This window comes from Octodon degus, unplaced genomic scaffold (genome assembly GCF_000260255.1).
Source record: "Octodon degus isolate 3935 unplaced genomic scaffold, OctDeg1.0 scaffold00120, whole genome shotgun sequence".
Classification (NCBI taxonomy): Eukaryota; Metazoa; Chordata; class Mammalia; order Rodentia; family Octodontidae; genus Octodon; species Octodon degus.
The window spans coordinates 8424636-8452454 of NW_004524696.1; the positions used below are offsets into that span (position 1 = coordinate 8424636).

The 27819-nt window shown below is 46.1% G+C and overlaps 1 protein-coding gene, 1 non-coding gene and 1 pseudogene across 2 annotated transcripts in view; all 3 read left to right on the forward strand.

The window, feature by feature from the left end:
- The window catches only part of Kcng2 (potassium voltage-gated channel modifier subfamily G member 2), a 77168-nt gene that overhangs the window by 18801 nt on the left and 30548 nt on the right, over window positions 1-27819 (forward strand). Inside the window, exon 2 of the mRNA XM_023700071.1 lies at window positions 21210-21908. Within this exon, the coding sequence (XP_023555839.1) occupies window positions 21255-21908 (654 nt within the window). The 5' untranslated portion in view covers window positions 21210-21254. The remainder of the gene's footprint in view (window positions 1-21209; window positions 21909-27819) is intronic.
- On the forward strand, window positions 5731-6566 carry LOC101581332 (annotated as a pseudogene).
- Window positions 10977-11078, forward strand: LOC111812333. Its single transcript, XR_002817843.1, has one exon. It is a non-coding gene; the product is annotated as a small nucleolar RNA U13 (small nucleolar RNA).

Below are 27819 nucleotides of genomic sequence, written 5' to 3' on the forward strand. Positions count from 1 at the left end.
TGTGTGTGTGTGTGTGTGTGGCCAGCTCAGCCCACCAGGGGGCGGGGCTGGCTGGCATGTGGTGCTGGGGGATTGAATCGCAGTCCCTGTGCTTTGCTAAACTTGTTCTAAGTAGGTGCTTTAGACCACTGAGCCATCTCACCAGCCCCTCAAGTAGGTTTTTAAATGCATCTTCCCAGAGGGCTGGAAAAAGTCTCTTATGATTGTTTAAATCCCTTTTGTTTCAAAAATTAAATATTTTAAATATAACTTTTTAAATGATAGAAATTTGGAAATATTATTATCCTAGAATTTTAAGATTGCAGTTCCCAAAATGACCTGTCCCAGACACTTGCTTATCCTGGCACATGAAGATGACATGAGGGTCTTCTCTGTCCTTTTTTCCTGTTGGTTACAGAACAGCCAGCATGAAAAGCAGAATTATGCCCTGGGAGTTAATAGACAGCTGTCCTCTGGGAGCAGACCTAGCAATCAAAGAGATCCTAGCCAGCATCCTGGGGGCCAATTAACATCAATCTGATCTGCAGAACATGCTATTCAAGATATCAAATATCAATAAAAACACAGTGTGCAAGTAGATCCATTGACTGGTCACATCATAGGAATTCATTCTCCCATAAGAACCTGAGATGTGGGCCCAGGGAGATAGCTCAGTAGAATAAGCACTTGCCTGGCAAGCATAGGGTCCTGAGTTCAATCTCTGGTATCACAAAAAAAAAAAAAAAAAAGCTTAAAGAACCTGAGATGTATTTTGGCCCCTAAAATTAAAATAATTTTATTCCTTTTTCTAGTCACTAAAATTACTAGTATCTTCCTTGAAAGCAAGGGGAAAATGCAGGAGAGAATAACATAAAGAAGAAAGCATCCCTTGACACTCCATGCCTGTCCCTGGGCACTGTCAGCTAGGGCACAGCCTGCCTTCTGGAAGTGTCTTCGTGCATCTGCCCTTGGAGAGACACATGGCATCACCCTCTGTGTGTCAGAATTATTCCCAGTTGGAACATGTGGAAGGGCACCTGCAGGAAAAGAGGAAGCCTCCGAGGAAGTCTCTCAGGTGCGCAAGATCATTTTCAACTTTTGGCCTTGGTTCCCTGCTCTGCCTGAACCTGGTAGAGGAGGAAGTCAGGACAGCCAGGCACTCAGTGTGGGGTGGAGGACCATGAGGGGAGAGTGTGTTGCTGTGCTGAGTCTAGGAGTGCTGGGCACCAAAGCGAAAAGTGGAGTAGGGGGTGTTGGTGGGAAGTGACTGCTTGAGGACAGAGGAGACACTCCTGGGGAGAGACAGCAGCGCTTTTAGAAGCCAGGCTGATAACGGGGCTTCTCTGAGAGAGCAGGCCTGATTCCGCTAGGTCAGTGCTGTCACCTGTAACCCACATCTGCGTGCCGCAGTGCAGTGTGATGCTTCATAAGGAGGCATGAGGCTAAACCCCAAAGACTAAGTATGCATGTTACAAGTTGCTGAAGGCACAAGACGATGGATCACTTGCTCAATAAAATTGACTTGAAAAAGAAGCCACAATTTAAGAATTGTGATGATTAAAAAATCAAATTTAATTACCTGGAAAAATGTTTTGGGTTCTTCTCAATTTCTGATCAGTTTTGCTGCTGGCTGCCTGTAAGGAAGTTAGCCAGCTCCCTCCCAGAGTGGGAGCACTCTGGCTTCTTGCATGGGAAGCTCCTGCCTCCCTCTAGGAACAGGGTTTTGACCACACAGGGTCCACTGGGTGGAGCTTGGCAGAGTCAGGTGGCCAGTTCAGGCCACATCTGGCCCTCAGTGGACATCCACCCTGACCTAGAGGTGGTCACCTGGCTCTTGGTGCCTGGTCATTTTTAGCCCAGGCACCCTTCTGGCACAAGGATGCTTGTCTTGTGGGACACACTCCTTGCTTCCATTGATGGCAGAAGTGGGCTGGACCACAGAATAGATGAGAATTCCAAGCTAAGTTTTCACTTTTTCCTGGTAATGCCAGTGTCCTTACATCTAAATGTCCTGGTGACTTGGCAGTGCTGGGATAGACAGTGTCTCCTGGCCCAGCAAGGGCCTGGCCTCTAGCCTCCATTGCTTTCAGAGATGAGGCTTTAAGGATTATTCAGGGCTTCCAGGAGCTTTTGTTCATGGCAGAGGGAGAGTCACCAGGGTCCAGAGAGGAGTAATGGGGAGAAGAGGGCCTACTGAACCCCTCCCTGGATCATGGTCCTGGAAACATGTGCTGTACCACCCTCCACTCTGTCCCCACTTCCACCCCCCAACTGCCCTCGGCTTTTCAAATATAGTGTCGTGGGCTGGACCCAACTCTCTGCTCTGGGCTCGAGAGCAAAAATGCTGATGTAAATAACTACTTCGCAGAAGAAAAATTGTCTTAACAGTATATTTGCATACAAATGTACTAATTATAATTCTCTTCCTATGTGTTAGAACAGAATTAGTTAGAATTATACTAGGACATGATATTCTTAAACCCTTAAACATACAGGGATACAGAGGTACTTAAGTATGTGCAGGGACACCTGTATACAAATGAACATGTGCATATGTTCGTGTGTGTGTGTGTGTGTGTGTGTGCACGTGCACATTCTCACGTTACTCCCTGGTGTCCAGGTTAAGTGCCTATCCCCTCACCCTGCATCACGTGTGGGCCTTGTTCCTCAGGAGAGTTGGTTACTGGGAGTCAGCAGCAGCCTGAAGACTAATATTGCCTTGACCAGTGCTTTTGCATCTAGTCAATTCTGTGCAGTCTTGTTGTTCTTGTAGTGTGACAATATTCTTATTTGTGAAACAGAGCCATGCAGTCACAGTGCACTCAGATACTTGAGCCCCCAGTCTACATCTGAAGGGCCTGCCCTGGCTCTGCAGCCACCAGATCTGCTCCCACTTTCTGGCCCAGGACACTGGTTTGGGGAGGCTTCTCCTGATGGGCATATGAGTGGGTAACTCCATAGCCCATTTTCACACATGCAAGAGCCCCTGCAGTATAAAACCTTCCTGATGTTACAGCATTAGGGGAACGTTTTGCGGTTTCTGAGTTTGTAGAAACCAGAAACAGAAAAACAAAGTTATATTGAAGAAAAATATTCCAGGGCACAAATTCAGCCTCTGCTTTATTTTGGTCCTGATGTGGCAGCCCAACACCTATAGCCGTACAGGCAGAATACTCTCAACTAGCTAGTTCAGCTTCAGTCCTGGGGAGCATCTGTCCAAGAAGGTTCCATGATACATGTTAGGTGGGAAGTGTCATCTGATGAGATCTTCTGTGTGAGGCATTTCTGATGACAGGTGACCACTGAGTCACCTGGGAAATGAGGACCCCAAATAGTGATACTTACTGCTGCTCACAAGAACCACAACCATGAGGGGAAGACAGTGGGGAACTTGCTCCTCTAAGGGAGAGAAGGGCACATGTCAGTCTGGACACATTTAACTTGGCATTCAAGACACTGGCTAGAGAAATGCAGGAGGTAGGCAGAAGCAAGCGGATCTACAGACAAGACCAGAGAGGTACCTTGAAGATGGAGCAAGGAGGAACAGGCTGGGTGGACCAGCAGAGCACACACTGAGAGGGTTCCACATGGGTGCTCTGCATGTGCATTGAGAAGGAATGAATGTAGAAAAGACCTTTGGATCAGGGACACAGACCATGGCCCATGAGCTGGTGTGGACGGGTATGGAAGAGCTCAACGGGAGCAGGAGGGGGTGGAGGCTGTCCTTGGAGTGAGAGGGATGAGACATAGGTGTGTGCTAGTGGGGCTGCAAGGGAAGAGAGCACCTTGACTGAACTTCTGTTTATCTATAGAGAACAGAGAGCCAGGGAGGCAGGGAAGAGTGGTGGAAAGGCAGTAAGAAGGTGGACTGGGGGAGTTCCAGAGGACCTGCCCTGGGAGCATGCAATCCAGAACAGAGAGCACGGTGCAGGGCCCAGAAAGCTCCCTTTTCTTAAAACAAGAATGTGAAAGGTAGTCAGGAAGACTGAGTATGGGTCTAGCTGGGGGAAATAGTTGTTCCATTCTCTGGTGTGATAGTCCTGAATCTCTTGTCTTAGTTGTTAATGGGATACACAGAGAAAGAAAGTGCAGGAACCAATTCTGGAAAGCCATTATGCTTCCATTTGTCTTGTCAGAACCCTGCACTTGTAGACCACTTTTTCAGAGGATAAAAATGTTGCTAGGAGAAAGGCACAGGTCACAGTGATGCACTTAGCAGGGGGTGAGATAAATGCAAAATGTCTCCCTGAAGTAGGCACTCCTAACGGGGGACCACACCACCATCAGCACTTTCAGAGTCCCAGAGCTCTAGTGCAACCCAGGTGGCTAGAGGTTACTCATGTGTTAGGAATAGAGGAGATGCTTGTTGGCTTCTGTGAGAAGCATGTAGCCAGTCACAGTCTACACGCAGACTTTGTCATATCATTTCAGGAGAAGTTGGGCCATCATTGGCAGAGCTCTTACAAGATGATGCCATTGGAAAAGGGGAGCTCAGGGAACCCAGTTGTGGCTAAGGAACACATTGCTAGTGAGGGCTTACAGCCCACAGAGAAAACTGAAAGGTTGTCTTTAAATTATACCATCTCATTTAAGGTATGATAAATCAAGGGTACCTGTAAAGGCACTATCTTGGTTACTCTTCTCTCATTGCTGGGACAAAATACCCAACACTCAAAATTAAGGAAGGAAAGGTTTATTTAGCTCACAGTAAGTGGAGACTTTAGTCCATACTCAGCTGGCTCCACAGCAGAGTGGCATATGGTAGAGGGCAGCAATTCATAGCAGTGGAAAACATCAAAACAGCAAGAGCAAGTGGGAGGAGTAGTGGCAACAAAGAGCAAGTCTTTTTCCCTTATGTTGCATGCAGGCTATCTGCCTCAGGCAGGATATAGCACTCACACCCATAATCCCAGCAGCATTTACACCCATAATCCCAGAAGCATTTATACTCATAATCCCAGTAGTGGATCATGAATTAATCACAAAGTCTAGAAGTCTGTATGACTGCATGAGGCTCTGGGGGGACAACTAGACACAAACCATAACAGGTGCTTAGTCCCTAGGTTAGATAATTGATAGCTAGTGTTCAAATATGAAAGAAGTTTCAACATGGCCATTTTGGTTTGAATCTAAAACCATTACCTAGAAGGCCCAGATGCTCACACATGGGGCTTCTGAGAGATGAATGGACCATCAGGGCACTGGCTTCATCGATAGATAATCCACTGATGAGTTCACAGCTAAATGGGCTGCTAGGAGGTAGGGCCTTGCGGGGAGGTCAGTCACTAGGGCATAACTTATAAGGACATATCTCGCCCCTGGCCCCTTCTCCCTCTGTTTCCTTGCTACCATGGAGTGAGTGGATTCTCTCTGCCAAGCCCCTCCACCATGATGTTCTGCCTTACCAGAGGCCCCGAAGCAATAGCTGGCTGATCGTGGACTGGGGCCTCTGAAACCATGAACCAAAAACAACACCTTTTCCTCAGTTACATTGGCTTTACTCAGCTGTTAAGTCACAGTGACAGAAAGCTGACTAACACGATAGGAGAAAGAATCAAAGGGTGGACTTCCTCCTGATTACAGGTCCCCCAGGACAATTCCTGGGTGCCTTGTGAGACTGCAGAGGCCATATTTTAGGAGAGATGACCCAAAGTTTCATGCATAGTTTGTATTAAGGGTGGGTGGGGGCTTCTGTAGCCTGGTCTGGCTTTCACATTCTTAATTGGGCACTCTGTCAGGCACCATGGGGAAATGGGACAATCGGTGGAATACCTGAATCCAACAGCAATGGCCAGATCAAGAGGTCCAATCCAGGGGCCAGGGAGATGGCTCAGTGGAATAAGCGCTTGCCTGGCAAGCACAAGGGCCTGAGTTCAATCCTTGGTTCTGCCAAAAATAAAAATAAAAAAAAAAAAGAGGTCCAATCCAGTCTTCAGGGCCTACCATCCAGGATTTTCTGAATCCACCCAGGCCTACATGGGAAGAAGTGAAAGAGCAACTAGAAAAGAAAAAGAAAAGCTCTAAGGCTTAGGCCAAATTTGAAGAAAAAATGAATGAGAATTGGAAGAAAGAACTAGAAAAGCACAGAGAAAAATTTAAGTGGAAATGAGAGCTCATCAAAAAAAAGTAGAAAAAGAAGAAAGAAAAGAAGAAATCTGATAGGTATCATCTTCATCGAGCTCTGATTCTTCCAGCAGTTCTTCAGATTCTGAGGATGAGGAAAAGAAGCCAGCAAAAAGGAGAAAGGAAAAGAAGAACCATTCATATAAATCTTCTGAAAGCTCCCTGTCAGAAACTGAGTCAGAGAGTAAGGATAGTTTAAAAAAGAAAAAGAAGTCAAAGGATGCAACCGAGAAAGAAAAGGACAGTAAAGATTTACCAAGAAAAGAAAGATGTATCCTGAAGATAAACCACCTTCATCTGAGGCCTTGTCAGAATCAGATCATACTGAAGAGGTATGAACAAAAAAGAAGAAAAGCAGTGAAGAACGAAAAAAGCAACAAAAAAAGAAAGAAAAGAAAAAGAAGCATAAGAAATACAGTAAGAAGAAAAAGAAAGCTGCTAGTTCAAGTCCTGAGTCACCATAACATAAACAAAAACCAGGACTCCCCTATGAATAAAGTACAATGTCTAAAGAAATTTCAGCTGTGAAGTTATGATATATTTACTAACATGCAAGGATTTTCTTGTTCTTGGAATTATTCCTGGACTATTCAATAAGCACTCCAATGCCGCTATGTAACAGGGCCATCATTATTGCTTGCTGCTTGAAGATCTACTTTTTCTCCTCCACTGCATGATAACCTCGGAGATAACACACTGCAGTCGCACTTGTGGTTAAAATATTTGGGAAGAAAGCTAATATTTTTGACTAGAAGTATGTAGTTATCAATAGAAATGAATCTGGATACATCTTAAGATGTAATCAGAAATGGCCAGATGACTCTAGCTAATTTTTTAAAAGTAGGGATTACATTAATATTTGAAATCCTTACTCTGTAGATAAGCATATCTTAATTTTCCCCCCTTGTATACTTTTTATTTACCTCGGGAAGTAGCTTTTAGGGTGGAGGGAGGGGTGGTTTGCTATCTCTTTAGCTAGCAGAATAGTGTGCCTTTGGTCCTCACACCTCCTACTTTTGTGGACACACATGCTTCCTGGGGAGGTCAGAGCTGGGTATGAGCCCTCTTGCCCTTTGTTGAGCTCAATGGCATCTGTGGACTTTGTCATCTGCTGCTTTGAGTGAACCAGAGAAATAGCCCTTTGCGGCATGAGAAAGCCCCAAAGCTCTGAGTTTATACCTCCACATCAACAAAAACAGAATGCTTTTTAGCTTTAGAATGTGTTATGTCATTTAAATTAATTTTTGACTGTGTTTCAGCTTTGGAAAGGAATTGTTTCATATAGGCACTGGCAGTTTTTGAACTTAATAGTTAAAGATTCTAAAATGCATGTTTTATACTGTTAAGTTTTAACCAGTCAATACAATTTTATGTAACCAATGATTACATAAAATTGTATTGACTGGTTAAAACTTAACAGTATAAAAAAAAGTGCTACTTCATTTTTTTGTATGAATGTTGTTCAGACTGCAATGTTTAGTTTTGTTAACTCTTATTTGTACTGTCTCAAGTTCATTACTATGTTGAAAGTCACCCTTGCCAAGATATTTAGCATGTAAAAGGCAGGCTTTGAGTTTTTGTTTTAAACAGCTTCATATTGAAGCTGAGACTTACAAACAAGTTGAGTGGCAGATCTGGTATGCTATATCGTGTTACATAAAGCTGTTGCCAGAATCTTAGTAAATACAATGTTTTAAAAGTTTGTTGTCTTTATATATTCATAACAAATTATGACAAGTTAAATTGAAGTGAGAATTGTATTACTGCTCTTGTGTCATATTTTACTAAGGTTTTATGCCTCACATCTCTTACTGAATTACTAGAAATGTTAAGAGGAATTGTTAAATCATTTTCATTTTATATTTTTATATAATCAGGTAATATGACATAGAATTTGATGTACAATTTTGCCTGTTACAGAGAGTGTGCTAATTATAGTGGTATATGTGCAGAACATTTTGGCATGACAAGAAGCTGAATAAATAGCTATTTTACTTAAAAGAAAAAAAAAGGGAGGCGGGTGGGCAGCATGGTGAATAGTGAGAGAGGGCCCTTCAGACTTGCACATATGTCCCCATTCTACCCTACCTGCGGAAAGTGATTGTCTTGTAACTCTTGGTGCTTTCTGGAGCATGGAAGCTTGGAGCAGCCGTATTCCTTAACTGTTGCCTCCTCCTGCTGCTGGAGTGACAGCACATCCACATCAGTCAGGAACGTGTGTGTGTGTGTGTGTGTGTGTGTGTGTGTGTGTGTGTATTTGGTTGTTACGGGGTCTCACTATGCAGCTCAGACTCACGGTGATCCTCCTGTTTTCAGCCTCCCCAGGGCTGGGATTACAGGCCTGTGCCACTATTCCTGGACTCTGGCTGGCTCAGCCCACCCTGGGGTGGGGGGGAGGCTGGCATGACATGTGATGCCGGGGATAAAATCTCGGTCCCTGTGCTTGCCTATGTTTGCCTAAGCAGGTACTTTAGTCCTCTGAGGTATCTTGCAGACCTAGGAACAAATATGTAGAAAGGGCTGGACAGGTGATCAAAATTCCCCCTAACAGGCCCCTTCCCAGCTGAGCATCCCTGGGCAGGATAGCGTTCCCAGGCCTGCTCTCACGCACGCCACTTTCCCGACTTCCTAGGCCTCATCCCTTACCATCACCATGCTCTGCTGCCCCTCCTGCCCTGCCTCACAGGCTCTTCCTCCCTTTCCCTTCTTCACCTATGCCTCCTTGGCTGCCAGGCCTCTCTCTGACATTTCTGCTTTCCTCTCCATTGTGTTTGTACTCACTTTCTGTTTCTCCAATCCTATACTTCCTTCACAGCCATCTCTGCTATTTAGAAAGTCTGTATCTGGAGGAACCCTCTGGGCTACTACTTTGGTCTACCCGTGTGGACCCAAGAGGTTGTTACGCAGAGTCCAAGGCAGATATGAAGCCGCCAAGCCTGCTTCTGACTCAGCCCAGGATCTCCCCTACGTGGAGGAACCCTTTTAGCACAGCACTGGCTGCCCTCACAGTGGCTCACAGCTAGACGTGTGCTCTTAACGAAAGGTGACGCATGTATATCACCTCCCCATGATGCAGGTAATCGTCATGCTAATAAACAGTCAGAAATCAACAAAGAAAAAACAGGTGATGTCTGTCCTATGGCCTTACCCCGTGCAACTCCTCCAACTACCGTCACCTCCAACCCACTGTCTTCAGCCAGATCTAAAAGTGGTTGGAACATAAAGGTGTGGGAAGGTGACCTGGCTGTTTCTGCTCCAGGGCTGCCTCCAGGCTTAGGATGAAATGGGAGCTGAATTTCCTTAAATCTGGTAATGAAGGAAGGACATTTTATTGACTTTTCTCTGCCACAATATTTCAGTGTTTCTCAGGCCCTGTAGTTAAGCACTTAAGATCTAACAGTGAGCCCCTTTTGTTGTAGTTTGATTTGACTGGTACAGTTTCTGAGAATTTTTGTTGCCATTCTAATTGTTGTTTCCTTTCAACACCCACGCTGTTAGTGCTGTGTTTGGGAAGTGAGAAATCGCAAACTGTGAATTATAGAACAAAACCCAAATCTGTTTGGCCACAGTAGTCTAAAAGAAACAAACTTTCACAGAATGTCATTCTCACCGACAGACAACTGAGTAAGTGGAAGCGTCTTGTGTGAAAGCATAGATGATACAGACAGGTGCGAGTGGCTCAGTCATCCTCCATCGTGAGACTGAATGTCCCAACCAGCCTCTGGCTGGAGCCAGGGTGGGCTTAGCAGGAAGCCTGACTGTGTCCCCACTCAGCAGTCCACAGTTAACCCTGCCTTCCCCAGGGGTGTAGACAGGGAGGCCTGAGGAAGTCGGGTTTCCCCTCAGTGCAGGGATAATGATGCCACACCCCTGGTGCCACCTCAGTGGGTACCGGGAACAAGATCTCCTCTCCTGGGAATCAGTGAAGAGCTGTTGAGAGCAGGAGCCTTCTCCTTTGGTGACCTCAGAGGCTCAGTGCAGGACCTGGTACCAGACAGTGCCTAAGGTGTCCACGTGAGCCAGCCAGTAGAAGGGCTGAGGGGCACCCAGACATCGAGGTCTCAGTGGAAAATTAGTCATCGTACCAGGAGTCAGGAAGATGTGTTGCGGAGTGCAAAGGGACAGTCAATGGATACCAAGTCAAGATGACAAGTTCTCTACAATCACCAGACCAACATTTGCAGCAGCCATTGTAGAAATTTTGTAATGACTAACTATAAATGGGTGGGAGTGTGAAGAAATAGTTTCTGCAGCTGGGTGTGGTGGTGCACACCTGTAACCCCAGCATGTAGGAGGCTGAGGCAGGAAGATCGTTGAGAATTTGAGACCAGCCTGAGCTACAGAATGAGCTCAAGGCCAGCCTGATCTGCATAGTGAGACCCTGTCTCAAAAAGACAAAAAAAAAAAAAAAAGTTTCTACAAAGAAAGAGAAGATACAACAAACCAAATGGAAAATTTAGAACTGAAAAATACAATAACCTAAATGAAAACTCCACAGGTGGACCCATTCCACATGGAGAAGCAAGATGAATCAAGTTGCTGAAGGTCAGAAGGGTAGATTACTCAATGAGAGTTCAGTGTCCTTCTAAATTTAAAACATAGTGAGCCTCCCTGCTGCTGATGCCAGAAGCTGTGCCTCTTGTGCATCACCAGTGGGGATACAGAGCCGTGCTATCACTCTGGAAAGCAATTTGGTAGTTTCTTTAAAAATGAAGCGTGTAGGCTAGGAATGCAGCTCATGGTTAGAGACCTTGCTTAGCGTGCGCAGGGCCCTGGGTTCTATCCTCCACAGCGCAAAACAGCACCACCTAAGTATGCAGTGACTGTTCCACAAAGGCAGAGAAAGTTGGGCTTTTGTCAGATATAAAAACTTGACCGTTGGTTCATGTGAGAGCCTGGTGCTGGGTGTTCATGGCCTGTGTGTGAAATATGCCTCCCTTCAGACCCTGCTGGGTCAGCACATTACCTATTTGACATGAAAAAAGAAAACAGAAAAACAATGTATAAAAATATTTTCTTTACCCATTGGGGAAAAACCTGTGTGGAAATGTTCATAGCAGATTTTGTTCATAATAGTAAATACTGGGAATAACCGCAGTGTTCCTCAGCTCATGAAAGGTTAAACAACTGTGGCTCACCTGCACGTGAGGGTGTCAGTCAGCAGCGACAGAACGGCATTGCTGACATAGCCCCAGCCATGTGATCTGTGTGGATGAAAAACCCAGTGCCCAGGATTTACCTGCCTTAGAGTCCCATGCAACCGTGAGGTTGTGGTTCAGAGTTTGTGACTTCTCAGAGTTTTCCTTAGAAATAATATTGTTTGTGGAAACTCTTGCAATTTCTTTTTTTTGGGGGAGGTTTGCAAGTAGCCAGTCTGATGGCCATCCAGTTCTTGCTGCTGGTTGGCTGCCACCCTAGAATCCTTTCCCAGCGGATGTACCAGCTTGTCCGCATCGTAACAGGTTGTTCTACTGCATGTGGTTATCTCGTGTTCTTGATTTTGTTCTTTTTAAAGCTCTTAGAGCCCTAACATGCCAACAAAATGCCCTGTGCCTTCTAAGGCTTTATTACTGCAGTATTTTATTAAACTAAATTATATAACCAGGGATACATAGCATATTCAAGGATTAAACTAAACAAATAGGCATTTATAGGCACTTTTTTTGACCATATCTGAACTTCACAATTTTTCACAATTCACAAGTCCTCCAGGAACATAATCTTGATGGTTACTAACACCCCTAAGCATCATCTGAGGACTTTCTTATTCCACTCATGTACAAGTTTAGTCATGTGTAATTGTGTTTATTTTGTTTCAAAGTCAGTAATAAAGCCATAGGTTAGGGATGACTTAACTATCCCAAGTAGCTGTATCAGAACAATAACAGAGAAACACATTTAAACTAGCATAGTGATGAAATAAAAGGGAAATTTCATACACTTAGAAAAATCTGAGTGTTTAAAATTATCTTCATCTTTTTGGCATCGAATGCTTCCATTAATAAAAATAAGATGATTAGAGTTTTCCATTTAGAAAACGGAATTGTTACTAGTAGTGCATCCTAGCAGCTTGTCTTCGTCTTTGTCTCACCAGGGACCATCATGACAGGGTGGTGAAGGCTTTCTCTGCTTCTGCCAGGCTGCATTTCTATGCAAGGAAGCCCACTTGCTGTGGTTCCTTTGTACCAGCTGCTTCTGGGGAAGAGGGTGACAAGGTACATTGCCTGAGTCGGGCTCCAAGATGACAGACTGTGATTTCATTAAGCTACAATCTAATGCAAACTGCTTGAGGGTTCCAGAGCTACTTGATTATTTTATTGTTCAGACAGATTTAAATAAAGTAGTTTTCCTCGGGCTGTTTGACTTTCTCCAGGAAGGGGCCCTGGGCAAATAGAACCCCAGCACCTCACAGAGGGAGTGGTGCGCTTGGAATTCCCACAAACCAGTCCTCCTTGGTTTCTTCACGATGAAAACACAGCCAGTAATACAGAGTGGTGTCAGAGGGGCTGGCACAGGGACACAATCAGCTGGTCTCCTCCTTTTTGCTGTGTAGCAAGGATACCATCTGCCTTCTGCTTGGATGGAAAGTTATAATCACCCTAATCTCATGTTGGTGTTTTGGGACTGCTGCAACCAAGTTGTATACACTGTCCCACTTAAAACAAGAGAGTTATCTTCTTATGTTCTGTAAACCAGAAGTCCAAAATCAAGGACTAAGCAGGGTCAGGCTATCTCAGGCATTCAGAGAGGCCCCTTCTCCACCTCTCTGGATTCTGCTGGTGACTGTGTCTCCTCCTCTGATTAGGACACTGGGTCAGCACCACCGTCACAGTGTCCCAATCCTGATACAGTTAAAAAGGCCCTGTTTTCAAATAAAGTCCTGTTCACAGGTGCCCAGAGCTGAGCCACACCTTTTTGGGAACACAGTGCAGCAGCCCAATGGAGAAGAAAGGAGGAGGCCTTGTGGCTACCTGGCCTGTTCTGTCTGTCACCTGTAGATGCATCTTCCCTGGCCCTGAAGTTAAAATTACCAATATCAGCTCAGTGTGCAGGCTGCAGGGGTGGGAGGGGTGGCTAGCCCCTCCCTGAGTAACCGAGCAGGCTGCCCGACCTTCCTGTGCCTCTGACTTCTTAGGCATTGTCTTGGTTATTCTTCTCTAGTTGCTGGGACAAAATATCTAACACCAGAATTAAGGAAGAAAAAAGGTTTATGTAGCTCACAGTTAGTGGAGGTTTCAGTCCATACTCAGCTGGCTCCAACACAGAGTGGCACATGGCAGAGGGCAGCAGCTCCTGGTGGTGGAAAACATCAAAGAAAAAGCCAAGGGTCGGGGGAGGTGGGAAGTGGCTCCAGCAGCAGAGGCAAGCCTCTCTCCACTCCTTACAACTGTGACGCAGATTACTCACCCAGGGCAGGAACAGCACTCACACCCATAATCCTAGGGTTGGATCATGAATTAAACACAAATTCTAGAAACTACCTCATGAGTGTATGAGCCTTTTGGGGGGGACACAAAACATAAAGGCGTTAAATGTGCATGTGATCACTATGCCTCAGAGAGCTGTTAGGTGCCTGTTATCATAACACAGGGTGCTCCCAAACATTCTGGGATGTTGAATAAAATAAGGTAGCCTTGAGAACCAGAGTTTCATCTACACAGGACCTGTGAGGATGCAGGGCAGACTGAAGCCTAGTTCTTCCCCAGCTCTGCCCACCCTTGCCTGCTGCATGTTCAGCCTTGCTCCCCACTGTCCTCCAGCTGTTCTCTCTCATGGCATCAAGGTGACTTCAGCCTCAGAATTTCAGCCTGTACCTTCAATTTCTATAACACCTCCCCAACCCGAACCTGCTTCTTCTGCACTCATGAATTCATTTAATCTAAATTTAAATGTTTTTACTGAGCACCTACTATGTGCTAGTGGAGTTCTGGGCAGTACAGATCCAGGACAAAAACCAAATATATATTCCTGCTATCATGGAGTGAGCTTGTAGCCACAGGGGTGCTTTCTGGTGGGAAGGTGGGTTCTCTGCCCGCTGATTCCATCCCCTCTGCTGAGCCAGCCAGGTAGGCCCGCTGCACAGGCACTGCACTGGTGCCACCCTCACAGTGGCAGGTGGACCTGTGGGTGCACCGGTGGCTCACATGCTGGATGGCCGCTTGGAACAGCTGGCTCCTTTGCTCCAGGTGCTCCTCCTTGCTTAATGTAGGAACAATGTCTTCTCAGAACAGGGCACACCAAAACAGTGGTGGAAATGAGATCCCATCACTCCCCATGGTGTCTATGGGGCAGGACTCATCACAGATGAGTCCTCCTCCCTCAGCAGGAGGAAGCAGGCCGGCTTGGGCTGAACCACACAAGCCTCCACCAGTGGCCCCTGCTGGCAGTGACTAGAAAGCCCACATGGGACCCCTGGACCTCCTGAGAAGAGGAGCCAGCTGAGACCGTCCTCTGTGACATCACCTCAGAGTCACATAGTGCAGTGTCCACTGCACCTGCAGGATCAGAGTGGTCCCCACCTGGGGACAGTGGTGGGGATTAGGGCCCCAGCCCCATGTAATTGGACATGTGTCCCTTTGAGGGGCTGCAGGAGGGGAGAATTCCTATGAATGCTGTGTTCTCAGGCTATAAATTCTCCTTGTCTCTGCTCCAGTTCCCTGCCCCTCTGCTACACATACCTGTGCATGTGTGGACATGTGTGGACACACAAACACCTAGACACTGTCCCCCATCTAACCTTTCTCATCTCTCTGATCGCATCCTCATCCTTCCCACTCAGAGGTGACTGGAATTTGTATAAAACTAGGATTATTTTATCCCTTGACTATTTGCTAGACATCTCTAGATCATTTATTTTATGTTTCTGGAGAAAAACAGACTTAACTACTGCTTCTATTTCTTCAGTGATAACAAATGTATTTGGAGTTTCTACTGCTTTTTTTTTTTCTTTTTCTTTTTTAAGTGGGATCTTACTGTTATTCGGGCTGGCCCCAGACTCTTGGGCTCAAGTAATCCTCTTGCATCAGTATCCTGAGACTACAAGCATGCCCATAGCACCACGCTAGGGCTTCTTTTATTGTTTCTCCGCCTGGAATTAAACTTATGATGTCACACTTGCAGGCAATGAGGCTAGGGTTTCTACCTACGTGAACTGCAGTACTGCATATTTTGTCCTAAAGTATTATGCCCATATTTTTCTTCACAGAGCATAAAGTTGTCCATCCACTGTGTTTTTTATGAAGTCTTTCTGCTGTATCTATAGCTGCATCTCTTTCCAGCCCTATTTCCTCTGTCCTGTCTTTTTCTCATCCATCCTGCCAGTTTTGTCTTTTTGTTGTTGCTGTTGTTTGTCTTTTCAAGAAATAATGTTCAGTTTTGCTTCTGGTTTTTTCTTTGGATTTTTATTATGAGATCATCTTCTGGAATCCTTTTTCTTCTAAATTGTTAAGACTGAAGTCTTCATAGCATCAACTCTTCCCCCTCTGAATTTTGTTTTTGTGAAGCGAGAAGATGACCCAGAATGAATTTCAGTAGACTTTGCCCAGTGTCCACCTGGGAGTCACAATGTCAGGCCCACAGTGGCGTGGGCACAGTCAGCTCCAATTCCAGCTCCTAAGTTCCCAAATCAACTTAGCCTGGTTTCATGCTCCAACTTCACCATAGCTTTTACAGAAACTGTTACCAGGCTTTAGAGTGTTGGAGTCTCCTTGAAGCGATTTCTAGGTTCCTGTCCATGAGTATGTCATCTTATGGCATCTTGAGACAGGATGGATCAGATGTTCTGTTAAGAGAGGATCCCACACTTGATCTTAGTGAGAGGGCCAGGAACCAGTCCAATGCACTTTAAAAGGTGTATGCGCATGTTCCTGTGAACATGCTAACATTTATTGGAGGCCATGGTAGTTAGCTTTTCATTTTTTTTTCAAAGTTTTATTGATAAACAGCAATGAGACAGTTTCAAATCAAATCGGAAGTACAGTTTCAACAAATAATACACTGCATATATTCTTCTTAGTGGTTAATTGCTGTACAAGATGCGGACTTGTGATCCTATTTACAAACCCCATTAGAACAAATCATTCTATTCATTAAGAGAATGCAACTATATATCTATCCCAACCTCTTTGAATACACAGATGCAAAATGGACATTCATCGGTATACCCCATTTTTTCTAAGTTCCGTTATTGAAGTTAGCTTTTCATTTGGTTCGTGGTTTCAGAGATTTCAGTCCATGGTTAGCTGGCTCCATTGCTTTTGGCCCTGTGGTGAGGTGAGCGAAGTGACTCATATCAGGGGACAGCGCAGGTGGGGAGGAAGAGAGAGGGAAGAAGAGAAAGGAGAGGGAGGGATGGAGAGGAGACAGGGAGCGGGGGGACTTCCTCCAGGTAGGCCCCACCTCCTGCAGCTCTACCACCTCCTCCAGCGCCACCACCTGGACTGACCTTCAGCACAGAAGCCTTTGGAAACTGTCCAAGTTAAAATCCAAGGACCTTCTGGGCCCAGACTGTTTTCAGTGTTCACATTGTCTCCAACCCGCACAGTTACTCAGAATGTAGGTGTCATACACACAGTCTTCAACTTAGCTTGGTTTCATGCTCCAACTTCACCACAGTTTTTTACAGAAACTGTTACCAGGCTTTAGAGTGTTGGAGTCTCCTAGAAGTGATTTCTAGGTTCTTTCTGTCTTCAACAAAGAATGGATTAGGAAAGGGGATACAGATGAATGTCCATTCTGTATCTGTGTATTCAAAATGGTTAGAATAGATATATAGTTACATTCTCTTAATGAATAGAGGGATTTGTTCTAATGGTGTTTGTAAATAGAATATCATGTCCGCATCTTGTACAGCAATTAACCACTAGGAAGAATGTATGCAATGTATTAATTATTGAAACTGTCCTACTGATTTGGTTTGAAACTGTCTCATTGCTATTTGTTTCTCAATAAAATTATGGAAAAAAAAACCCACTTAAAAAAAAAAAAAAGAATGGATTAGGATAAGCACAAAAAGCGGGGTGTGGCAGCACATGTATAATCCTAGCACTCAGGAGACTGAGGCAGGAGGATCTCTGAGTTCCAAGCCAGTCTTTACTACATAGTGAGTTCAAGTTTAGCTTGAGCTGCAGAGTAAGACCCTGTCTAAAAAACCCCAAAACAAATAAAAGACAATTACAGATAGTAGCAAAATTTTATTAAAGAAACAGACTCTAACAGAGCAAATTTGGGCCAAGTAAAAGTAGGAAATTAAGTACTTTCTCTATCAGTGAGAGCAGGCTGCTGAGAGAGGATACCAGGGTGGACAGCTCAGTGGGGACTATCCTTTTTTTTTTCTTTTTTGTATTTTTAGGCAAGGGTCTACAGGGTGTTCAGGGTCTCACTACTAGATCGGACTCATAGTAATTCTCCTGTTTACAGCCTCCCAAGAGCTGGGATTACAGGAGTGCACCACCACACCATCCCAATGGCCGGCTCAGTACGTCCCAGGGGAGAAGCGGGGGGATGGGGCTGGCACGGCAGGCGATGGGGATCCAATCCCGGCCCCTGCGCCTGCTTGCAGGTGCTTTAGTCCACTGGACTACCCTTTTTGTATTTCCCATTCTTCGAGATGACTTCAGGAATGGGCCATCCTACCCAAAACATGTGGACTTTTGTCAAGAAGCCCATGTACAGGGCTTTGGGAACTGTTCTTAGCATGAATCCTGGGGTTTTGCGATCACTAGGTCATGCCCACCTCCCCAGCCAGTCTGCTGCATCCTAATCTCCTGCCTCAAAAACCCCACTTAAATGTCCATGAACTATTATTGGTGACCTACAAAACCATTCTGTTTCTCAGTTTCGATACATACTCAGTGAGTTCTGTGATTCTGTGATACAGACCTTTGTGCTCTATGATTTAGTCCAGTGCCAGAGTCCAAACACTTTTTTCAGTACTGGAGATTGAATGCAGCACCATTGCAGTGAGTCATAACCCTAAGGTTTTGGATTTTTTTTTTAACTTTTTAAGTTTGAGACTGGATGTCACTCAGTCACTACCAGTAAATTGCTCAGGTTATGCTAGCACTTGCCATCCTTTTGCCTCAGTCTCCCAGACTGCTGGCATGGTAAGTGTGCACCGCTGAACCCAGATATGTCTGTGTGCATTTAAGGTGAGTGATACGGAACTGCCATGCTTGGCGAGTCAGTTGTACTAAGTGTATTTTGACTTGGGATATTTTCAACTTGGGATGGACCTGTCAAGATGCACCCCATCGTGAGTGGAGAAGCATTAATGCTTAGGAACTCCAGCTCCTGAACGTGGAATCCGAGACTTAGCAAGTTCTGTCACTTTTTTAAATCTTGTTTTGTCTGAGCATTGACACTATGCTCTAAGTACCCACAACCCAAGAAGAGGCTCTTTAGGCAGCCTGTGAAAATCTGGGTTGGGCAGCCAGGGAGATAGCTCAGTAGAGTAAGTACTTGCTTGGCAAGCACAGGGTCCTTAGTTCAATCTCCAGCACTGCAAAAAACCAAACCAAAACAAAACAAAAACCACAAACCTGAGTTGGGGCTGGCACTGTGGGGATGGGGGTGGGCCATGGTAGTGTGCACATGCGACATTTAATTACCACCAACAAGCTATGCTCCCTTTTAATGGCCTCATTTCAAGAAGCTTTCTCCCTTTTCATAAGTGTGCTGCCCCAGGGAGAGGATAATGTCAGTGTTGTTACCTGCAATAATATGCCATTAATATCCAGCAGTGCTAAAAGATGCCAGCTCTGAAATGCTTGCTCCCTGAGGAACATTTTGTGTCCAACTTAATCTTTGCTTTCTATCTATGATATCAGAGCCTTCCAAAGCATCCATGGACTGACAGAATGTGTTTAATTGCATGTGAGAGATTTAGGCTTTAATCAACAAAGAAAAGAAGCAGGACCAACACTCATAAACTGCACTCAGCAGGGGAGTTTGTGGGCCCAATCCCAGCATCCTTTTGAGGACACAGGGACCAAATCCTGTTGTACCTGACTATCCCTTGCACTGCTTTCGATTTTGGTGCATGAATGATGGTCTCATTCCTCATAGGGTTGGATACCTCTGTGGGTGGCATTTCACCATGTCCCCAAGCCAAAGGTGGTATTGCAAGAAGCCAGAGCTGGATTTTGGGAAATTAAGACATATAGAGAGGCCTTTGGCAGTAGAGTGTAGCCTTCAGGCCTTCAAGTCCTGGTGATACTAGGCACAAGGGAACTTTTATCTCCTTGAAAATAGAAGTTAATAGCTCAATGGATTAAAGTGCCTGCAAGCAGGCACAGGGGCTGGGGGTTTGATGCTGGGCCTGCCATGCTGGCTTCATCCTGGAGACAAGCTGAGATGGCAATTGAGACTGGGCATGATAGCATGCGCCTGTAATCCCAGCTCTTGGAAGGCTGTAAATAGGCAGATCACTATAAGTCCAATCTAGTAGTGAGACTCTGAACACCCTGTAGACCCTTCCCTAAAATACAAAACCAAAGAAAGAAAAAAGAAAGTAGAAGTTAAATATGAGGTAAAGATGCCCCAGGCAAAAACTATAATTGAAAAAAAGGAATTTGAAGAGTTTAAAGTTCAAAAACATTGTCTCTGAAGGTTTTTCCTAGTATTTTTCCCCTCACTGGTTAAAGGTACGGAAGGACTTTTGCAGCTCTTAGTTGTGCAATTTCCAAGTCACTTAGACTAGTAAGGGTGGGGCTGGGAATATATTTTCCTAGCAGATTCTCCATGCTTCTGATGTTGCTGGCCATGGTCCACTGTGAGAACACTAAGCTGCATTCTGTCTCCCTGCAGACAGACACCCAAGGTTCTTCTCGGATAGGTGGTCCTGCTCTAATACCAACCAGCTTTTTTTTTTTTTTCCTGTGGTACTAGGAATTGAACTCAGGACCTTGAGCATGCCAGGCAAGCACTTATTCTACTGAACTATCTCCCCAGCCCTCTAATACCAACTGGGACTTGTGTATCTTTTTTTGCTCTTACTGCTGCATATAGCCACAGAACTCAAATGTGCCTGATGCTGAACATCCTTTCAGGAAGAAGAGAAACATCTTGGGTAATACATTTGAAGGGGAATGGAACTACCTTTCAGCACAATAGGAAAAGGACCCATGACAGTCTCGGTGAGGTCAGAGTGGTGATGTTACTAATGCTCTGATTTTTTTATAGGATTCTGAGAAGTGTGGGCCCCCAACAGAAAAAGTTGCACATACAAAATAGTTTTGTATGTAAATTTAGAAGGCTCAGGGTCCCTCTAAAGAATTTCTGTGGATACAGACAACCTATAACAGAGATAACAAGGTAGACTGGAAAATTGGGTAACTTGGTTTCGGTTTCTCCACATCAGCGTCTCTCAATGCCAGCTATGCAGCAACATTACCTGGAAGTTTTGTTCAAAGCAAAACAAAGCAGAATGTTTACCATGGTGGGAATGTCAAGATTCAAAACCATAGCACAGAAGGGGTACAGTGTGCCCTGGTATACCCACCCCTACTCAAAGCCAAGGGAAGGCAGTTCTGTGGGCAACCACCTTTTACATTAACGGTACAGTGTATCTCTAGGAGAAAATGTGCGCCCATTGTTCACATACCACAGTATCATTATTACACCTTTAAAATTTTAATTCATCTGCACTGGTCATATTTTCTCTTTTACTCTTCTGTCTTTTGTAGTTGATTTCTTCCACTGTGAACCTAAAACAGTGTCCACACATTGTCCTTTATAGCCACCCCCCAACCTCTTTCTTTTCTTCCTTAGCCTTTATCTGTTGAAGGGTAGGGAGTTTTGTCTTTAATCATGCCCAGACAGCCCTGGCCTAGCACCATGAGGGGGCATCTCCAACGTCTTCTACCACCTGGTATGTGGGCAGACTTTAAGAATGCATCACTGTTCTTTAGGTGATGAATTAAAACCAGGTCGCCACTTACCCGGTCTGCTGGAAGACTTGAGGGATCCGCTTTGTATGGAGACTGTGGAAATGCAAGAAAGGAGAAATGGCCAAACACAAGAAATCCCGGGTTCCCAGCCCCTGGGTGCAAGGCCAAGCAGGGTTCCATCAGTGCCAGTGGCCCTAACGCACCTCCTTCCTTCTGCAGGCCCAGTCTCGCGAGAGCCAGACGGCGCTGCGACCGCATGGGGACATGGCCCTGCTCCCCCGGACCGCAGGGACACCCGACCCGGAGCCTGGCGGCGGCAGAGGATACCCCAAAGTGGCCCGAACCCGGCACGTCATCATCAACGTGGGCGGCTGCAGGGTGCGCCTGGCCTGGGCTGCGCTGGCGCGTTGTCCCCTCGCGCGCCTCGAGCGCCTGCGGGCCTGCCGAGGCCACGACGAGCTGCTGCGCGTGTGCGACGACTACGACGTGAGCCGCGACGAGTTTTTCTTTGACCGTAGTCCGTGCGCCTTCCGAGCCATCGTGGCGCTGCTGCGAGCTGGGAAGCTGCGGCTACTGCGCGGCCCTTGCGCGCTGGCCTTCCGCGACGAGCTGGCCTACTGGGGCATCGACGAGGCGCACCTGGAGCGCTGCTGCCTGCGCCGCCTGCGCCGCCGCGAGGAGGAGGCTGCCGAGGCGCGGGCAGGGCCGGCGGGGCGCGGGACACCGGGGAGCCCGGCTCGCGCCCTGGGGCCCGGGCGGCTGGAGCGCCGCCGGTGGCGCCTCCGCGACGTGGTGGACAATCCGCACTCGGGGCTGGCGGGCAAACTCTTTGCCTGTGTCTCTGTGGCCTTTGTGGCCGTCACAGCTGTTGGCCTCTGCCTGAGTACAATGCCGGACATCCGCGCGGAGGAAGAACGGGTGAGTGCGTGTGTGGGAGGCTGTGGCCAGAATACATTGGGGGGATGGGATGGACGCCCTTCAGGGTAATCTTTGAGGTGCGTGCCCCTTCCCTGCAGCACTGATTGGCTCATTGGCTCATTGGCTCATAGTTGAGTGGCTGCAAATGAGTTCCAGTGAGGTGACTGTTAGTCTCTAATCTACATTGCATTTCAGGACTGGCACATGCAGTGCCTGTCCTTGGTCACACCAAGCCAAGGAGATGGAGTCCCCGCATTCTCCCAGACCAGCATTTAGGGCCCACTCTCCATCCTATTTACTAATCCAAGATTGCCAGGGTGTGAAACAAGAACAGAAATGTCATTTGTGGGTTTACCAGAGTTCCTTTGACAAAGCAAGGGAGTCAAGAGAAAGCCCCACAACAGTAGTGAACGTTGTGAATCATGAAACATTCTCAACCCAATCAGGAAAGGATGTACACCAAGCAGGGGTTTGTGTTGTCGAGGTTCTGGGGTTAGTGGGAAAGGGAACGCTGCTGTGTGGCTGTTGCTGGCATCCTCTGGCGCTTCTCTGAGCAGCTTCCCACAGTGAACCCCAGCAGGACTGCTCAGCTCTACTGCCCAGAGGCTGTGCTTGAGCTCATCTGGAGGGCTTAACGCATTATTTAGAGAAACTAAATTGCCCAAAGAGTGTGTCAGCCCCAACTGCAGGTTAAAGTGTAAGTTTTAGGATACTGGCTTGTCGTCTTCACTGCTTGAGTGTCCTATAACTGAGCTGTCGCTTTCAGTTGTCTTCCACAGTTTCTGACTACTTCTCAGAAGCAGTTATTCTGTACAGTATACAGGAGGGAAAGGTTATTCCTATAGGGTCAGGGGATGGGAGCAATCAGAGCTGCTCAGCTAACCCAGGACCCAGGGAGCCCCAAACCCCAAATTCTCATAGGATCATCCACTGCTCCACTTGTCACCCACCTCTTCCCACTCGTCCGGTGCCCTCAGTGGAGGTGGTATAGACTGTTGTAGCCACTTTGGAAAAGCTGCCTGACAGCAGAGGGAGAGCTGTAAAAAGACCTTTCAAATATCTGTGTATTAGGCAGGAAAAAAGTGGTGGCTTTCACTGGTGTATTAGTGACATATTGGAAGCCAGGGAGCCTCTAACTGTACAGCAAGGGGCTGGCTAAGTGAAACATCTCTGTCCCCTCAGTGGGATATGGGGAACCTTAATATGTCAGGAACTTATCTGAAAAACTCTCCTACTTGTAATCAAATACCCACAGATTAACATGACAAATCATAGTATTAACACAAACTAAGATGAACAAGTGTCAGTTCATGGTCCCTGATGCCCAGCTGCTAGAGGATGACTTTGAGAACTAAATCCCCTGCCTGTCAGGATTTTGGTGATATTTGTCAGAATATAAGCTCTTAATGAAAAATGAGTGGTATTCCTGCCAAAGAGTCCATTGATCCAATGTGTGTGGGAAAGCAGGGCAGAGATTATAGGGCACATAGTGCTTTCTCAGGTGTAGGGTAGCAGGTACCTACATATAACCCATGACATATCTAATACGTCTTGGAAGACCTTGACCCTAAATCTGGCCAGGATGACCTTCTGGTGTTTTGAGAAAATGAGAGCAGATAGGATAGCATACCTGGCTTTTGTCTACACACATACCCTGCTTTGCTGAGATTCTCCTTTAGTGTGTTCCTTTGTGAGATCATCATGGTGGGGCTCGGTGGGGGGAAACTTAAGCATGTTTGTCCACTGAATGGTGCAGGTACTAAATTAATAGGTGTTAGCAGCAACTACAGGAAGGAAAATTTTCTTATTCTATCAGTATTTTTCTTTTAGTAAAATATACATAAAACTTGCCATCTTGGCCTCTTTTGGCATGGTTAAGTTAATTTTGTGTGCTAGAATCATTGCACAGCTGTCACACCATTCATCTCCAGGATTTTCTGTCCGACTTAAGGAAGAAGGAAATCGGACCTGTGCCACAAAGGGCATGGACCTTGAGGGCATTATGCTCAGGGAAATAAATTCATTACAAAAAGGCAAATATTGTATGATTCCTCTTATATGAAATCACTACAGTAAGCAATTTGACAGACACAAAAAATGGCTGGTGCCAGGGGTCATGTGGGGGTAGGGAGACAGCATCAGATGGGACAGTGTCTGTGTTGGATGGGACAGTGTCTGTCAGGGACATGGAAAGTTCTGGAGACAGATGATATGATGACTGAGACCCTGAAGCACCTGCTGCGCTGAGATGTGCATTCAGTATGAAGGTGGCACATTTTGCTTTGTTTGTATTTTACCTCCGCACACATATTCATGGAGATTTACAAACTCAGGAGAAGTCAAGAGAAAGATATTTGAGAGGAAGAACTTTGTAGCTTTGTGACCATCCATGACTTGAAGCTGAACTCAGCAGAATGTGAGAGTGACACACTTTGAGAATCCAAACATTAATTATGGTCACAGAGTTTATCTTCACATCTTACCCTGACTCAGGAGAGTCATTACCCATGGTTCTCGATTTGCTGATATCCAGCCCCTTCCCCCAGCAGGCCCATTGTATATCCTCAAATATGTCCCTTTGCTTGCATCTCATGTGGCCATAGAACACCAGGCAGCTCTGATGCTTTCTTTCCACAGGCAGGGATGCCAGTGGAATGGAAGGTATCATTCTGTTGCTTGTGAATGTCTTGTGGCAAGGAATGGGTTGCCTTAACTTTACCCCTGCTGCACAGCCAGGACCTAGCACAAGTGTTCACATTAATGGTCATCTGGGCAGCTTTACTGGCCCTGATCCTAATTGCACCTAAGTGATTTATTTAACCCCAGGGAAACCAGCTGCCCAGACCTCTCCAAAAGTTTACTTCTCTCACCCCTCTCTCTGAAATAGGCCACTTTGAGAGGGTTGTGGGGGCCACCACCTGCCTTTGGTCCCTCCCTCCTTCAGCTGGCTTTCTTTAATGTGGAGGACCAAGGGGTTTCCAGGCAACAAGAGCTACCACCCACTCAGTGGCCCCACAGCCTGGCGAAGGAATGATACACCTGGGTCCTGGAAGTTTGTTTGCCTGATTGGCAAAGGACCCGAAGGAGTGCCTGGGCCTGCAGCTGTGACCTCTGTAAACCCTGGCAGGTTTCTGGGCTAGTTGGAGTGTTGGGCAAGGTCCCATCTCTGCTGGCCACACAGTGTGCCATACATGGCCCCCATACTGCCATGGTGCCTCACACTCTCCAGCCCCTCTCAGAATCTACAGAGGCTATTCACCCCAGGACAGGTGGGCATAAGAGCTAATAAGGTCTTAGCCTAGGGCCCGTACTTACAGCATTGAAGTAACATGGCGGCCAGTGAGAGAGTGAATTAAATGTCTATCGGGTAGGCATGGGCATTATGGAGGCATAGGCTAAAGCACCCTCGGATCATCCCATTTGTGTCATAGCTAACACTGCTGGGCTTAAAACAAAGATTTATTTTGATACAGTTCTTGTAGGCAGTGTTCAAAGTGGTCTCCTGGAGCAGAATCAAGATGTAGCAGGGCTAGTTCCTCATGGAGATTGAAGAACGATTTCCTGCCCAAGGTTTGCTGCCCCTCCTCCAGCAGTGCTGTGGGAACTCATTGGTCTCTCAGTATACCCTGGGCAGCAACAGTGGCAGGAAGGAGGAAAAGATAGACAAGAGACAAGAACTGGGTTCAGGTAGAACCTTGTTTGCTTGATTGGAAAAGGACCCCATGAATAACAGTAGACATTTGTACCTTTGCAAAGTTACTATCATAAGACACAAGGTTGCCTGGCAACTAATGGTTGAAATTGTCTAGACAGGATGCTTTTTTCAAGACTGAGGTAGCTTGATTGCTTTAGGCACTAGACCTTGTCCTTCCCTCACACATATGACCAATTTCCAGCTTCAGCCACTCCCAACACAGTACCAAAGTATACATTCCCTTCTCCATTGACACTTGGTGCCTTTAGCTTCCTCTTATGAAGACCCTGGGACCACACAACTCATCTAAGGAACTCAGGACAATCTCCCATTTTGAGGTCCTTAGTTGGAATGGTAAATCTTGGGTGTCAACTTGATTGGACTGAGAAATATGCTGATGAATAGTCCATGACGAAAGGACATGATTGGGACTGGGGAGATAGTTCAGTAGAATAAATGGTTGCCAGGTAAGCACAAGGGCCTGAGTTCAATCCCCAGTCCCGCAAAAAAACAAAACAAAACAAAAAAAAAAACCCAAAACTTTCCTGAAAGGAAGTGATGAATTTTGTAGGAAATTAGTAAAGCACACTTCTGGGAGTGGGTGGTTTCAGAAAGAATAGGAGCACAAGAGCTCTGATTCTTCTATTGATGAGGTCATCATTTGATAGCACTATGGGAAAGCCATGGAACTTAGATGACCTTTATAGAAAGGAGATGGTCTTGGGAGGTCATCAAATGTAGGCCTGAAGGCTACATTTGGTGTCTGGCACCTCCCCAACTGGCTCTTTTCCCCAGCTCTACTTTGTGGCTGCTGGGAGGTGAGCAACTTTCCTTCACTATGCCCTTCTTCTTTGGTATTTCTGCCTTAGACCATTAACTGAAAGCTCTGAAACTGTGACACAAAATAAATCTCTCCTCATTTAAGATGAGTATGTCAAGTATTTTGTCTAAGCAATGGAAAGCTGACTAATACAACAAACCAGACTTCTTTTTCATGTGAGGTGACGTATACTCAGGTTCTGGGGTAATGATGTGGATACCTTTTGGGACTGCTATCTAGCTGGCCACACCACAACACAGTAAAGGGCCAGCCTGCTGCCCTGTTCCCACGACAAGTCTCATGAGTCTTGCTGTGCATCATGTGTGGAAAGCCACAATTCCTGCTGCTCCAGAGGAGTCTGGCATGTACCTAATGTCCTGGCACCTGTACAGCACCCAGAGGAAGAGGGACATGTGCTGAAGCTCTTCAGAAGAAGTGTTGCTGGCTACAGGGATAGAAAGAAGGCCAGTGTGTTCACACATAGCCTTTCCAAAGGAGGGAATTAAATCATCTAATTGCCCACCAGCTCTTAGCTCCTTATAGCTCTGTGTAACTGTAAAGTGTGTTCTCAGAGGGCATGCTCTGCTTTATATATCTTGTACTGTGTCCCTAGTCCCACAATGAGTAGATGGAGCATGACAGAGATCCTGCCCCCACGTGAAAGTCTGAAGACTCAGCAATAACTGGCCTTCATGGCACTGGAGGTGGTCATTATGGAAATTACTATAGTGTCTCCTGGAGAGGACTGTGTTTCATTTTGGAGATAAAGGTGCAGTATTTCAGGAGTAAAGACTTTGTCGTGTGTGTTCAAATCCCTAGAACAAGAAGAAGAGGAAAAACAGAGCTGCCTGTGATGCAAGTGCCTCCAGTCTTAAGCTACCTTGAGCAAAATGCTTGTCTATCTTGGGGACTTGAGCCTGAGGATAGGTGTCTTACGTAACAGAAAGGCTCCTGTGCTCTGGGCCACGTGGGAGCTGGAGGGCCTGCAGTGGGACCTGTGGTGGGTCAGCAGCTGCATGGAACACAGCCTGACCGGGTTTGCTGGGCACAGTCCTTACACCCTGTTGTTCTCCATGTGCTCATTTGCTCAATGACTGTTATCTTTCCCAGAAGGAAAAGATCAGTGATTTCCAAATCCACAGTATTCATGTGGCTATGGAGAGGTTAGTACTGAACATCTGTGGCCACAACAGTGACTCTGACTTCTCTGACCCCAAAAGCTACATTCTGAATATTCATAGCCACCACACATTCCTATGGGTTTCCCAGTCACTGCACTTGAACAATCACACCTGGGCAGAATCCTCATAGTATGAGGTGTCCTTGCCAAGGTGGAGTTTGAAGGGCCAGAGAGACCTGGAAATGGGTCTCAGCACCCATTTCCAGATGGTGATGGG